Source organism: Tenrec ecaudatus, chromosome 5, assembly GCF_050624435.1.
Source record: "Tenrec ecaudatus isolate mTenEca1 chromosome 5, mTenEca1.hap1, whole genome shotgun sequence".
In the NCBI taxonomy this organism is placed as follows: Eukaryota; Metazoa; Chordata; class Mammalia; order Afrosoricida; family Tenrecidae; genus Tenrec; species Tenrec ecaudatus.
Window position 1 is genome coordinate 90977526 of NC_134534.1, and position 17317 is coordinate 90994842.

General features: G+C 37.5%; 1 protein-coding gene across 2 annotated transcripts in view; it reads right to left on the minus strand.

Annotated features, from left to right (window-relative positions):
- The window catches only part of FAM120A (family with sequence similarity 120 member A), a 167697-nt gene that overhangs the window by 132767 nt on the left and 17613 nt on the right, over positions 1–17317 (minus strand). For both annotated transcript variants that reach the window (XM_075549742.1, XM_075549741.1), the window contains exon 2: positions 7007–7253. In XM_075549742.1, the coding sequence (XP_075405857.1) occupies positions 7007–7253 (247 nt within the window). The remainder of the gene's footprint in view (positions 1–7006; positions 7254–17317) is intronic.

Here is a 17317-nt window from a genome sequence, read left to right on the forward strand (position 1 = left end):
AGAATGTCAAATACTGACTAGATACAAGTTTTCATTAATTCATAAAATGACTATAACCCAAACTGAATTACGTATATTTGGCTGAGTAGTCAAGAAGGAAATCACAATGTGATAACAACTTTGTAAGTAAGATTAAATGATAATGAGCACTGATTATAACCTGATCAATATCACTATTAATTTCTACAATAATCCACAGATATGTATCAAAAAAACATGCTGTAACACAAATGGGTGCTCCTAAGCTTTATATTCTATCACCATTACTATGTTCTGGTCTATAAATAAGAACTGTGTTCAATCAAGAAATCACATTTTTTGGCGCATACTTTCACTGAAATAATTGATTGCTTGATAACACTAACCTCCTTAGTTTGTATGTCAATGCATTTAAAAGCAGGACTTGGTAAATAATTCTGTGATTTTAATATCATGATTTAATCACCTACATGTTGAGATGTGAATCCACTAGGAGAACAAAATAATGTGCGAATAATTGTAATATTGTTATATTACAATATTTCCACCACTTCTCTGAGAATTTGTACTGTGTTGGCTGTGTTGCTGAAAGCTACATCACTGGTATTTCAAAGGCCAGCAGGGTCACCCAGAGTGAAAAGATTTCGGCAGTTCCCAGACGAAGAACAGACTATAAAGAAGGACTAGGCTGTCCATTTCAGACTAATGAGACACGGGAACCCTTCCGGATAGCACTGAAACATTGCCGACACTGAAAACCTCAAGAACAGAAGCAGAAGACTGTCAAAAATAGTAACAGATGAGGAGCCCTTCAAGTTGGAAAACACACAAAACATGATGGACACAGAGCTCTCTTCTCAAAGTACAGTTGACCAAAATAACATGGGAATAATAAAGATCTTCATTTGTCCATGGGGCACAACTCAAAATTAGAAGAACAACTGCAAAAAACAATTAATAATTGGAACTTGGAATGTATAAAGCATAAATCTAGAAAAATTCAAAGACATCGAAAATGAAATGGAATGTATAAAACATATTCTAGGTGTTAGTGAGCTGAAATGGACAATTAACTGCCATTTTGTGTTAGAAAAATTAAATGGTTTTTTTTTGCCAGAGATTAAAAAGGTATAGTTCATTCATTAGCAAGACATTTCAAGAGCTATCTTGAAATATAATGCAAAAAAGTCTAAAAAAAAGAAATATAATGCTGTCTGTGTATCTGCATACAAGGAAACCCACACAACTCTTATTAAAACTTACCCACCACTCACTGGAGCGAGTGATACAGAAATTGAATAATTCAATGCATGTCTTGAGTCAGAAATTAATGAAATCAAGGTGCATTGAAAATTACTGGTGATTGGAATAAAAAAGTTGGAAACAAAGAGGAACCAACAGTAGTTGGAAAATATAATCTTGGTGATAGAAACAAAGCTGGAGATCACGATAGAATTTTTGAGATCAAAAACATCTCAAAAACGGCTGATTATATACATCCTTCCCCAGATAAAATACACAAAAATCAAATTGCCTACATACAAGGGAGTGTCCCCCAAAACACAGATTTCGCCCCTATGTATTTAAACTTTTTACAAAACAACCTTATCACCTTCAAAGCACTCTCCATTACACTTATTTCATTTATCAAATCTGCGATTCAAAACTTGGAAACATGTTTCAAACACATCTGTTTAGATGGCTGACAGCACCTCCTTCATTTCTTTCCCACCTCTTTTAGGGCCTCACATGTCCCTCTGCATTTGTGGAAGTTACAAAGAGCAAGGTCAGGTGAGTAAGGTATGTGGGGCAAGACAGGCATGCTGTTTCTTGCCAAAAACTGGTGCACTAAGATGGCTGCATGAGCAGGTGCATCGTCATGGTGGCAAAACCAGTTCCCCATCTGCCACAAATCAGGCCTTTGTCCCATACTGCTCCGCAATCTTTTCTGAACGTCTAATAGAAAGCTTGATTAACAGTCTGACCTGGTGGAACCAACTCCAAATGCACTATCTTCCTCACATCAAAAAAACAAAGGACCATAATAATGATCTTTGATTTCACTTGACGAGTTTTTTTGGGTGAGGTGATGGCGCCTTCCACTGGTTTGACTGGTGTTTGCTTTTCAGGTCAAAAGAACAGCACCATGTATCATCACTTGGGTGAAAGTTTGTGTTGCTTCGGTACTGTAGAACCCAAGGCACAAATTTAACAGCAACCCTTCTCATTCCCAAATCTGTTAAAATCTGCTCCACCGAGCTCCACAATAGTCCTGATAACGTCCCCATCTTATCAATGGTCTATCTTTGGTCTTCAAGCAAAAGTGCACAAATTTTGTTGATATTTTCATCCGTTCAGGAAGTTGATGGACATCCAGAATGAGGTTTGTCATCAATCGACATTTCACCTTTTATTGAAACAAGAAAACTACTTGTAAACTGAGTTTTCCCCATAGTGCTGGCTTGGAAGCTATGTTCAACATCACAACAATTTCTGCAGCATTTTTCACAGGAAATAAAATTTCATAGCTGCATGCTGTTCTCTTAAATCGGCCATCACAAAAATGAGGTTTGCGTGAAACGGATTTTTCAAAAATATTCACTGTGACCAGAGAGACCCTTGCCAGGCAACGCCTGTGGGTACACTAACTCAGAGAGTTGCTCGAGGCTCACCTACCAGAAAAAATGTGTACACTGAAAGCTCCGCCCAGCAGAGCATTTTTCCAGTTTTTGTTGGGTACCCCCTTGTATATGATAGAGAAGCTTGGTATCACCAGCTAAAACCAAGCCAGGGCACAACTGTGGAACAGACCATCAATTTCTACTATGTAAGTTCAGGTTGAAGCTGGAAAAAAAAAATTAAAACCAGTCCATAATACCCAAAATAAAACAGTGAATATATTCCCCTTTAATTTTGAAAACATCTGAAGAACAGATTTGCTACAGAGAATATTAATGAAAAAAGACCCAAGGAACTGTGAGATGACATCAAGAGCATCATCCATAAAAAGCAAAAGTTCATTGAGAAAACAAGAAAGATAAAAATGGCTACCAGCAGAAATCCTGAAACTTGCTCTTAATCGTAAAGTAGCTAAGGCAAATGAAAACTCAAAAGAACCTCACTACTATTGTCACTACCATCGAGTTCTTACTCATGGCAACCTAACAGAGAAAGGTAAAACTACTCTTGTGAGTTTCTAACACTGTACCTCTTTACAGAGTAGAAAGACTCGTCTTTTTCCTTTGGAGGAACTGATGGTTTTGAATAACCAACCTTGGGTTAGCAGCCCAATGTGTAACTACTTCATCACCAGCGCTCCTAAAACTTGCTTTCAACCACACAGAGTAGCTAAGGCAAACTTAAGAAACGATCAAATCAAAGAGCTGAACAAACTTCATAGGGCAGCTCAAAAAGACAAACTCAAGTATTTGTGCCCAGCCCTACAGTTAGAAAACCCAAAAGGAAGAACAAGCTCAGCATCTTAAACTAAAATGCGGCGAGAAAAATTCACACCTCAAGTAGCGATACTGAAAGATTCTATGAGGATATTGAATGATGCAGGAAACATCAAAAGAGAATGTAAAGAGTACCCAGAAACCATGTACCAAAAAGAGCTAGTCAACATTCAACCATTCCAAGAAGAAGCATATGAGTAAAGAACTGACAGAAGATACTGATGATACTGACAGAAGAAGTTCAAATTGCACTGCGAGCATTAGTCCAAAACAAGGCTCCAGAAATTAATGGAAGAGCAAATGAAATATTTCAAGAAGCTGATGAAGCACTGGAAGCACTCACTTGTCACATAACAGACACTTATGCTAATAAATTTGGAAGGCAGCTACTTGGCCAACTAGGCAGCTACCTACTCCAAAGAAAGGTAATCCAACAGAATGCTCAAATTATAAAATATTATCATTGATATCACATGCAAGTAAGTTTTTGCTGAAGATCATCCAACAACAGCTGCAGCAGTACATTTATAGGGAACTGCCAGAGGTTCCGAAGAGGACGTGGCACAAGGGATATCACTGCTGATCTTGGCTGAAAGTAGAGAATCTTAGAAAGGTATTTTTGACTTTGCAAAGGCATTTGATCATGTGGATCATGGAAAAGTATGGATAGCTTTGTCAAGAATGGGAATTGTAGCAAACCTAACAGTACATATGCGGAAAGTGTACAGGTTCAAGAGGCAGCCATGGGGACAGAACAAGGGAATGCTGCATGGTGTAAAATCAGAAAAGGTGTGCATCAAGGTTGTATACTCTCAACACTGATGCATTGCATTGGGTAAATCTGCTGCACACAACCTGTTTAAAGTGTTGAGAAGCCTGAAGGGTAATTTGCAATAAGGTGCTCCAGATTCAAGACATGGTATTTTCAATTGCCTCATATGCATGTGAAAGTTGGGTAGTGAATAAAGAGGATCAAAGAAGATTTAATACATTTGAATTATGGTGAAATGTGCACAATAATACTGCAAGGAAAAATGAAAATACATGGGCTGTCAAAATAACAAACAAGGTCTATCTTGGAAGATTTACAGCCAGAATGCTTCTTAGAGACAAGAATGGTGAGGTTTCATCTCAAGTACTTTAGACACTGTAAGGAGAGACCAGTCCCTGGCCAAGGACATCGTGCTGGCTCAAATACAGGAGCAGAGAAAAAGAGGAAAGACGCCCCTCAACAAGATAGATCAACACTGTGGCTGAAACACCGGGCTCAAAAATAAGAACAATTGTAAGGATCAAGCAAGACTGGGTAGTGTTTCTTTCTGTTGTACATAGGGTTGCTATAATTCAGAACCCAACTCAGCACCTAACATCATCATCATCATCATAATGCCTAAAATATGCAAGTACGGAATTGAAAATAACTAATTTCTAACTGTCCTAGTTTACTGTACATCTTACTGCTTTCTTGTTAATGGATTACAAAGAATTTTACTAAGAATTAAGTATGAAGTATCTGAGAATTTTGGTTTTACTATTAAGATTTTTAAAAATATTACGTCAACATTAGCATCAGGTTAACCTTTGTGAGAACTTGGGGGAAATTTTTAAAATAAAAAAAAAAAGAAAACTAGGGTGAGGGAGCCTGGAAATCCTTAAAACAAATGTTTAAATGAAAATCCCACCAAATTTTTCTAAAACTCAATTGATAACAGCTATACTTTCTGCTACATAAAGGGAAGGAAAGTGTACTTTCTCATTTGAGAAGGTACTGAAACTTTTACAAAACTTAAAACACGTGTAAAGCTTATTCAATAATTAACAGTTGCCTAAGAATTTAAAATACCCAAGCCTTAAAATTAATTAGATGAAACTTTACTATTTTGTCGTGTTTCAAATTTTTCAAAATATATAACTATAAATGAGTTGGCAATATCGCCTAAGAAACACAATTAGTGTTTAAAATTAAAATAATTTCTACGTTTCAAATTAGCTAAATCATCATATTCTAAGAACATGGATCCTTCTCGTTCATTTAAAGTCAAATACTAGTCCCTATGTATTTTAGTTAATATTTAAACAAATATGAATGTTTCAGATAACATAGCACATTCTGTGCCCTTCCAGAGTATTTTCAGTGTCAAAGGAAGCAGCCCACCCTTCCTATATGAAAATCTGAAGAGGATATGCAAAGACTCATTTTAATCCACCTGACTCCGAGAGTCACAACAGGCCCAAGACGGAAACAGTCAAGTGCTACCTGAAAGACACACACAAGGATTACAAGTTTATCTATCAATACCAGATAAAAAACGGTTAAAATATCAAAATGTAAAGTTTTATTTTTACTTCTTATATCCTCCAAATAGATCTAAAACACTTCTGAAGGTGTTTTTTCCCTCTCTCTCTAAATCTTCTCTGAGAGGCCTGGAGGCATTGTTGAATAAGCATTGAGTGCTCACAACTTGCAAAGACTTACAGCCTCAGAAACCCTGAGTGAGAAATGCATCCCTGACAGTGGGTTTAATATTGATTTTTTTAACCCTTCCCTGACAAATTCTACACATTATAATTTAAAATACTAGCATAAAATGCTAAGCTAAAAATATATGACTCCCTCGCTATGCTTTCTAATTGTGCTAAAACATTTTGAAATGTTTACAAAAACCTTTCTGATGCCAACAAATTTCTAAAACTTGCCCACAAAAATTTCCCCCTTACACACAAATGATATAGGCTGCTACCCTATGTAAAAGACAAATCATTAATACAAAAACATCAAATCTATCTGAAAAGCACGTATCTTTCAAAAAGGGCCTTTCGTCACCAGCTCACTCATTGCCATGGAGTCAATTCTGAACAGAAACTCTTAGAGCATAATTAAGTCTGATGGTGACAACTTGGGCAGGAAACAACAGGTGTTCTTCAGGTCCTCACTCAGAGCACACTTGCGATATTATGAATACCAACTCTCACCAAATCAGAGCTGAACAGTAGAGGAGCTACAGACACACACAATAAAAGCACCATAAAGGGTGGCAAAAGAGAAAACTGCTATAAAATGCAGACACAAGAGTAACAGATAAATACAATTCCTTTTGGAAAATCATTTCAAGAAAAAGAATTTAGTACATAAAGACCTTCATTTCTAGATAGCCATCATAAGAAATTTCCCCAAGAAAACATTTAAAAGTATAAAAGTATACATTTACTTAAAATACAAGTACTGGGCAAGAAAGTTTACGTTTTTTGTTTTTTTTAAATTAGTGAATTCCCTGAAAATGAAGAGCAAAACTATAAAATGTAGTATATCTTCTTCTATAATAAATATAATTTATGCCAAAAGTTTAACTAATTTTCAGTCAATGTGTATTAACATTTGTGAGTTTTAATTTTTTTTTTAATTTTTAAGCCATTTTATTCACAAAATTAGTTTTGGGGCCTAGATAAAACACATAAACATATATTTAAAACCAAAAGAAATACACTGTAACAGCAGGCTATGGAACACCAAACAAATAATATACTAAGTAATGAATGTTAAGAATGAGTCCATTCCATACTACTCCACCTACCTAACAGAGCAGCAAAAATAGGAAAACGATTTGGGTTCAGGTCCAGTTGCTTGGCGACTTCATGCATCAGATATTGGCTTGTGGTGAGACTTTTCCCATTTCGGCTCAGTTTTAGGGCATGGGCACTGAAATAGTAGGGGATGTTGCATAATGCATAATCAGAGTCATATGCAACCAAGCCGTGGAAGCCATTTTCTCTGCAGAAACCAATTACTTCTTGATGATGATCCTCAATGCTCTGTGCAACCTATGTAAATAAGAAAAAATAATTCATCAATGGGAGTAGAAACATGTAACAGTAGGCTTATTATTTCAACAAAAATCTAAAAGTATACAGACATTAAAAATATGCATTAAAATATGCAAAAGTGCCTTCATACCATGGTCCAGCATATTTTCATACAAGAGATGCATAGGAGAAAGAAAAGTTAAACTATCGTTTGCTAAGTTATAACTGATTCCACATCATAACATTTTTGTCAAGGTCTGAGACCACCCTACTTAAAAATGTGCAATGCTGGCTAACTTGTCACAGTGTTTTGAAGAATAAGAGGAGATAGAAAAAATAGAGTGAGAGAGAAAGCGACAGAAGTCACCAACCCTCTGTAAAATCCTTAAAATATCTTCACACTAGATCAAATGTGTCATATTTGTGAAATAATCAGTATCTTTAAAAATGTGAAAGACTGATCCATCATTTATTTACCTGTCTAATGATTTTATGCTTCAACATATTAGGCATTCAGAGATAAGAATACCCTAAAAAACTGTATCAAGCTTATTTTGTGCAAAGAATCATGGCTACTGTACATAGTGTAATGTTTAAGATCACCATTTATACTAGGCCTAGGTGTAGATTTTGTAGTCATTAAAAATGTAGGCCACCATCAGAAAATGGACTGTAATGTTAAATGCAGGTTAATCTCCCTTATGATCTATTTAAATTTGTTCTGGTTTTTAATATTTTCTATTTTCTTTTCAATTGAGGTTTTCATGTTATTTGTTATTTACTTTGTTATTCCTAATGTAATATTTTCTCTTCTTTGTTGTAAAGAATATTTCTATATTCATTGCTATTCCTAATTTAATGTTTCCTATTTTCTTTTGATTGAGGTTTTTATATTTTGTTGTTTACTTTGTTATTCCTGTTAGTGTTTGTTTGTTTTTTAATGTTTTCTGGTATAAGAAATCCAAGATAGGTAAATAAACAGTAACTAGATTAATGGTTCCTTGGGGGTACATCAAGGAAGTTTAAGGAGAAATATGGAGTTAACAATGAGTAGATATGATTGAAGAAAATGTTCTAAAATTGATTGTGGTGATGATTGTGTAACTTCTTGATGTGACTAAACTTTTGAATTGTATGTGAATTATATGCCAACGAAACTGCTGAGAAAAGCATATGTACACCCACATGATATACACACCTTGAGGGAGTAACAGGAACACCATTACTGGCAACTCCAAAAGGTGCCTGCTGCTATAAATGTTTATATAATAATACAACAAATAACAGATTTTCCATTATCAGCAATTAATGATAAATCTCCAAATGATTACTCACAACAATGGAATGTTCTTTAATTTTTATACACTTATTGGAATTTTTATCATGTAAGACAATGTTTGAGCATCCTCACAATGGGACCAACAGGTATGATAAATGGTAAAAAGACTGAAGTTGTCAACGATTTCACCTGGCTTGGATCCACAATCAATGGTAATGAATGGAAGCAACAGTAAAGAAATTAAAGGATGTATTGCACTGGGTAAATCTGCACAAGATTTCTATATGTTGTGTTGAAGGACAAAGATGTCATTTTAAAGACTAAGGTGCACCTGACCCAATCCATGGTATTTTTAGTTGGCTCATATGCCTGTGAAAATTGGACACTAACTAAGGAAAACCAAAGAAGAAACAATGCCTTGGAATTACGGTGCTGGCAAAGAATATGGAAAGTACCATGGAGTACCAAAAGAATAAACAAATTCTATCTTGGAAGAAGTACAGCCAAAATGCTCCTTAGAAGTGAGGATGATGAGACTTCATCTCATGTACTTTAGACATTTCATCAGAAGAGACTAGTTCCTAGAAAAAGATACCATGTTGGTAAAGTAAGTCAGAGAAAAGCAAGATCTTCAAGAAGATGGACTGACACAGTGACTGCAACAATGGGCTCAAGCATACCAACAAACTACTGAGGATGGCACAAGACTGGGCAGTGTTTCGTTCCATTGTACATCGGGTCGCTATGATTTGGAATCTACTCAGTGGCATCTAACAACAGATATTCGATTAAGCCCCCAAAAAGCCAAGAACACAACTGAGCTAGCATACCAAACCAACACCTACAACACAAAACTGAATTATTCTCTACAGTAATGCACACTAAATATAGATCTTTGTACAGAAGCAACTAACTATTCGTACAAGGACTTATGTAATATATCACATCAATGGTCAGCATTTATCAGATTCCAAACACTTACAAGAACAAATACCCACTAGAGACATAAAACCTGTTGTTTTGAGCTCTTTAGGATACACATATATAGAAATCTCACAAATTCAGCCATATAACCTATAAAATAAGCCAACATGTAAGGATATATATAATAGCCCATTCATAGTATAGTGATCTCTTCTAAAAACAATGTACATGTTCTGGTACCTAGTGGAGTCATCACTACACAACAAAGAATATTACGAATTTGACGATTATTCAACAGACATGTCAACAGATGTTTCTTAAGTAGGAGCAACAGAAATCCCTCTGCAACCTTAAATAAGATACTTAAATACCTGTATTTTCAGTTTGCACCTCCAATTTACCCCATACCTACGCTTGAGAAACACCCCCTAAAATATACTGTCAATTATGTTGACAAAAATATACTTCAGAGCAGTGGTTCTCAACCTGTGGGTCGTGACCCCTTTGGGGGGGGGGTGTCGAACGACCCTTTCACAGGGATCGCCTGATTCACAACAGTAGCAAAATTAGTTATGAAGCAGCAACAAAAATAACTTTATGATTGGGGGGGTCACCACAACATGAACTGTATTAAAGGGTCACGGCATTAGGAAGGTTGAGAACCACTGCTTTAGAGCTTTGATTGACAGGATTTACTAATTTTCCCACCTTTGGAAACTTTTGCCTCATATATTGGACAGGTCTAATGTACAACCATGATGAACATGAAAGCTGAAGCCCACACCTTTAAAAGAGTACCTTGCACCAAAAGAATTCTTCCATAATAATTCTTCTTTATTGTGTCAACTAAGTATACCTGAAAAAAGCAAATCTGTGCTTCTTGGATTGTAAATAATAAATTCAAATGTGAAGGGGGGAATTCTATAAGAATTATGAACACTTAAATTATGAACACTGTTAAAAATAAAATTCTTCCCTATCTGTGAATAGCCTTGCTATCAGAGTACATTGGAAACTGGACAACAAAGACTTAAATTTAACCCCTTGTTCTCCCTTTTGACCCAATTGATTCTAGTTATTATTTATTTTCTGCTTTTTTTCAACTGAGGTTTTTCTACTTTATTTTTTAGCAGTTTTATACAATTCCCCTATCATACAATTCAATAGAGCAATCATATTAAGAGTTGTACAGTCATCACATTAATTTAGAACATTTTCTTTCTTGTACTCACTGTTATTAGTTCCTCATTTCCCCCAACCTTCCCTGCCATATCTCCAAGAAACCATTAATTCCATTACCATCTATAGATTTACCTGTTCTGGATTTCATATAGAGAAAAACATACGTCCCCTCCCCACCAAAAAAAATAATAACAAAGTAAACAAAGAATACCTTACTTGAAAAGAATACAAAATTTTCTTAATTCAGAACAAATTTTAAATGGGTCAAAGAGGAGATTCAATGATAAGGTGTTACATTTTAACCTAAGTACATCTGCCATAATTAACTTTATAAGGCTTCTGGCTGATGACAATGTTATTCACATCCTTTGACTGCGGTCAGAGGGTATTCACTGGAGGCTTAATCCACAGATATTTCCCCTTCACTTTTTTTTTTTAAGTAAAACAATTTTAAAATGGATCAAAGGGAGATCATATAATAAGATATTACATGTTAACATAACTACATCTGCCATAATTAACTTTACAATGCTCTGTCTGGTAACAAAAGGATATTCACATCCTTGACTACAGTCAGAAAGGATTCACCAGAGGTTTAATCCATATGTGAGCTCTACAAATAGACTTTGGGTTTCCACTGTCTTCCATAGCCTTCTGCAAACCCAGTGTTCACAATTTAAGCTCTGATATCAGTCCCTCCTTTGGATTTGGATTTTATTATTTACAATCTTTGGAGCACACAGACTGGTTGGTAACCTTCTTTCATGTGTATTAAGTTGATGTCTCACTTAGATGGCTGCTTGTTTAAAGACAGACTTTAATACTCTGTCAGAGTAGACTACAGAAACAAATTCATAAAGACACATATGTGTATAAGAACTTCATATAAACAGTAATTGTACATCAAGAAAACATTCCAGCCCAGTCCAGATCATGTCCATAAGTCCAATATTAGCCATATGTCCGATACCAATCTATAAAGTCCTCTTCAGACTCCTGCAACATATGCAATGACGCTGAATGTAGGAAGATCACAGATCAGTGGGTAAGAAGGCTTGTGGATCCAGTGGCATGAGTCTTCACGTGGCTTCTCCAGCTCCAAAGATCTTGTTCCATCAGCCTCCACGTGTCTTCTCCACAGGATGTCTCACAGGGGGTGTACATGTAGTCCGCCTCCAGTTAGCTATTTATCTCCTTAGCACCTCCAAATAAGGTCATCAAGCTACAACCTGATTAACATGCTAGACTCCACTCCTTCAGTCTGAATCCTCAAACTGACACCAGATTATGTAACTATCACAAATACCTAGCTATCTTTCTGAAGGCTAGGTACCATTTAGTTTCTTCACTACACTTTGCTATAGCACTCATCTCTTCAGTGCTCTCATCATGAGAGCCGGGTTATAAGAACTTATTGTTCTTAAATGGTTCTAGAATTAAGTGGAAGTCTAAAATGCATTCATACATCTATAATTTATATGTGTTTCTGGTTCATTTAAGAAACAACATTATCATTTTATGTTAGAAAATATTATCAATTACTCCCATGAGGCATAAGATAATTCTATTGACAGTGTCATTAATTTAGCCAATAGTACAGATTTAAAACATTATTGAGCAAAGGAAATTACACAAGTGAAGGCTAGCTACAAACCACAAAACATGAATTGTTAACTTATATAGATTAAATTCTTAAGTGACTAGACTGTATTTACCCAAACAATGGGGTTTGGTGATACAGCAAAACTTCAATAACATTTATTCACAAAGGCAGAACCATCCCTTTCAAATTAATACATGTCATAATAAAGCAAGGGGGGATTAAAATAGTAAATATTTGGTAGTCTTAGACTACCATTCTTTGGGCACCACCCCCCCCCCACCCAATGCAAGAGAACTGAATCAAAGTCCAATGACCACTAGTTACATAATCTTGGGCTACCAGTCATCTGCTTCTTCTCAAACGAGGGCATTTGAGCCCCTTATATCCAAGGAACTATGTTGGTTCCTTAAATCTGTTATGTTTGAGGTAAAGCCCAATTCACTTGGTAGTGTTTCCACATCAAGTCCTCCTGGTGTGGCTTTTGAAGAATGCTGCATATCTCAAAAAGCACACTCTAAAGCCCCAGTAGTCCACAGCACATTGCCTGCTTCACCAAGGTTTGGATAGAAACTAGGTCAAAAGTGTCCCAGTTAGACACCGAGTAACAGGCATATTCTCCCCTTGGGTTTTATATAAGCATAGTTAAGTATTTATTTCCTGATGGGAGGTTGCTCTCCATTTACTGGCCAACAGAAATGTAATTTCTTTCAGTGAAACATACATATTTCCCTCCCCTCATCTTGACTTGAATTTCCAGGAAGATTGTTCTTGGGTTGTTTTTGTTTTTTTATATATGAAATCCATGACAGGTAAATCTACAGAGATAGTAACTGGATTGATAGTTACTTAGTGTTACAGGAAGGGATGTTGGGACGAAATGGAGAGCTGATAATAATTAGTACATGAAAGAAGATGCTCTAAAATTGATTGTAGCAACTATTGCACAGCTCTTTCGATGTTTTAAACCACTGAATTATATGTGAATTAGCAATAAAGCTGTTAAAATTAAGGGGGAAAGTTCCTTCACTATCATCCAACAAATGAACAGAAACAAAAACTTTCTGTCCTTACTATTATTGACCCAAAAGCACATGTTAATCCACAACAGAGAAGCCAAACATCACTTCTACAAGATAAATGGAAACAGAAGCACTGTGGAATATACAAATACACATGTATGTTGGGACTCCAAGGAAACATTACAAATATAGAAATAATTAATGTCCTCCAAGAACCTACAAAGGAAATGCAAACCCATAATTACTCATTTCTACCTTGACCTAACTAAATTCCTGTACTTCATGAAACACCATTTGGCACTCAAACCAGATTTCTTCAACCAGCAAACATAAACCTATCACACTACTGTGTGTCTGATGAATGGAAACACCTCAACTGAAAAAAAAAAAGATATAAAACATTATTCACTTAAAACAGTACTCCATGGAGGTAGATACCCACATTCCATTCACAGATGAAATGTCTCAGTATAAGAACACACTTCCAGACTCGCCCTCCCTGTCCTCGTGCCTCACTCGGTCTCTTCCGCTGCCACTCCGGCCGCGCCATGCCCGTGCTCTCCCGGCTCCACGGCCGCTGTGTGATCCTGCTGGGCCGGCAGACCCACCGCGGCCGCCTCGCGCACTCGCACGCCCGCCGCCCGTCCGAGCTCTCTGTGGTGAGTTGGGCCCGGCCGATAGGGCGGCGCGGCCCGGCTCGCAGTGCGCGGCTCGGGCGAGGACGGCGGGGGGCCGTGGGGCTCGAGTGGCACTTCCAGTGGGGAGGCCGCGGGGCGGCGTCGGGGGATCCTCGAGGAAGGCGCGAGCCTCCCTGCTGCTGCTGCTGTCGTCGACCCGCGAAAGAGCCGGGGGTGACCATCGGGCTGGTGGTCCTGTATTCGTCCTTCCTGATACCCAGCGCCTGGGTGATGAGCCACCTGGCTGAATACCGGCGACAGTAAGATGGGAGAAGGTGCCGAGCCGCAGTGACGCAGAGAGCTCCTGGGAAAACAGACGGCCGCTTGGCAGGAGGAGCCAGTGCTGAGTGGGGTCGATGAGGCAACCGTGCCATTTTGTATTGGCCAAATCTTTTGTGTTCCCCCCTCCCCTGTTAATACTGGGTGCTCAACAAAGGTGAATTATATAGTCGCTCAAACATGTTTAGCTTAAGTGTTAAATAAAATGGAAATGTTCTCCCAAAAAAAGAACACACTTCCAGTAATAATATAACAAACATACTCAAATACTGGCTGAAATGTTTTAAAATATGCCATAATCACTAAGTCTTCACAAATACTCGAGCAACATTAAAAATGCACGAATAAACTTACACATTTATTCACATATGAACCTCACCTTCAATCAACTTCACACATTGTAATTGGACCTTTCATACTAAATGGCAGGATCAAATATATGAAAGCTGTAACAAAGAAAGTAACATACTTAAAACCATCTGAACACCCTGAATATTACTTGGAACCTCTCTGACTTTGGAAATCTGTCAGCACAGATCAGATAACTACTATATATATATATATATATATCCACATAAATCCAGCAAAGCACATGCAGACCTAAGATGGGAGCATACTTTGTTAAGATGATGCTCAGAGAAGATACATGGACACATACTGTGGGGAGAGGTCAAACGCTTACAGACATCCTCCCCAGGGTAGTTAGTCACCAGACTACAGGGGAGGCCTCTAGGGCGGTTAGTCAACCAGACTGTATGGCAGGCCTCACTCCCTGCTACTAGGGACAATAAACTATTCCTCCTTGAGGCCTGTGGTCAAGCGTTCTCACCCTACCAATAATGATCTCTATCAACTGAGTCAGGGAACAGGCCAAACTGACTCTGTGACATCCAAAGTTAAGTTATACGCCCATCTTATCAAATGTATATCCCAATTCCTCCTCTTACTGTTGCATGTATGTCCCTAGACCACCCCTTCTCATCACTGTATTACCTATGGTACAACCCCTCCCTGTGACGTATGTACTCATCTGTGATTAGGGGTCTTACACGTCCCTAGAGAATATAAAAAGCGTGGGCTAACATTAAAAAGGAGACTCTCTCCCTCCACGTGGACCATCGAGTAGAGTTGAGGTGAGCATGCTACCATGAATTGTGACTGACTCCCATTTATTTCAATACTTCACTTCTATCTCTCATGCTCTCTATAACTTTACTATGATCTTTACTTATTATTGCTGTACAATTGTGCCTACCAGACCCGTAATGATGTGTTAGGGGCTGGCTTCCCCTGACAACATACCACCTGAATATTATCCCATATAACAAAACATACCAATATCCACTGCAATCGGAATATCCTCTGCAGATTGCCATGCAAGTAAAAGATCACCTGTATGCTGCGTCATGATACCCAATGCCTACACACTTGCCATTGGAAATCATAAATACCTTGGTAGAATACCACCACAAAATACACATCAACATACAGCATAACCAGACTTCCAACCTGAATGTACACCAACCAACACCTCTGACCTAATTCTCATTAATCCTTTCAGACTCATATACAGCCCTATCCCAAGAAAACAAAACTCAACCTTCAATAAAGCAGTTTCAAGTCCTTTCAGACAGGCTTGACTGTGCTTAACAAGTCCTGTGGAATTACCTTTCCTATGCTATCACTGCCAAGCTTACCATCACTAGAATCACGCCTAATAAGGAAGTAACTACAATTCCTAGTGCCAGCAGGAATCACCACCAATGGTTACATTAGTACACTGACAGGCAACTGCCAGGAGTTCAGGGCAAATCCAGAAGAAGATTTGGAACAAGGGATATCACTGTTGATGTCAGATGGATCTTGGCTATGTTCCTTTGACTATGTGAAGGCATTTGACTGTGTGGTTCATGGCAAATTATGGATAGCTTTGAAAAGAATAGGAATTGGTGAACACTTAAGAGTGCACACGTGGAAGATGTCCAGGTTCAAGAGGCAATCATGCAAACAAAACAAGGAAATATTGTATGCTCTAAAATCAGGAAAGGTTTGCGTCAGGGTTGTATCTTCAACATACTTATTCAATCTACATGCTGAACAAATAATCAGAGAAGTTAGATTATATGAAGTGGAGGAACACTTACTAACAATCTGTGATATACAGGCGACACAACTTTGGTTGCTAGAAGTGAGGACTTGAAGCACTTGCTGATGAACATCAAAAACTGCAGCCTTCTACACTCAATGTGAAGAAAAGGGAAAGTCCCACAACTAGACAAACATGTAGCGTTATGCTAGAGGGAATGGATGGACATCAACGATTTCATCTTGCTTGCATCTACAACCTCATGGAGGATGCAGTCAAGAGATGAAAAGAAGCATTGCATTAGCTAATGCTGCTGCACAAGATGTCTTTAAAATGTTGAAAAGCAAGGGTGTTACTTTAAGAACTCAAGTAAGCCTAACCCACAGCATGGTATTTTCAATTATTTTGCATGCATGTGAAAGTTGGCATTGAATAAGAAAGATACGAGAAAAGTCAATGCCATGGACTGCTAAAAGGACAAACAAATCTATCTTGAAAGTACAGCAAGAATGGCACAATGGCTCTTCCCATCTGTGAGTCACTTGGCTTCTTGTAGAAGTGCTGTATTGTTTACATAATACTGACATCTTTATAATGAGGCTTCCTATCCATGAACATAGGACATTCTTTTACTTATGTACGCTTCTTGTGGCGTCTTGTAATCATGTCTGTAGAGTTGTTATTTTGGTTTTTTTCTACAGGTCTTTTTGTTTCTCTCGTGCGGTTCATTCCTAAGTATTTCATCTCTTATTTGAGTACCATAAATGGTCTTATTTTCTTGATGTCTTTTTTCCAGAACTCTCTTTGGTAGTTTACAGGAATCAGATTAATTTCTACTTGTTAATTTTGTATCCCGACACACTGATGAACTTTCACATTTCTTCCAAAAACTGTGTCAAGTGTTTGGGTTTTCTACATATAAATCAGATTGTCTGCAAAGAGTGAGAGCTTTACTTCTTCTCTGCCCAGTGATATTTCTGTAATTTTACTTTTCTTGTTGTCCAAGGATTCCACCTAAGACTTCTAGGATTAT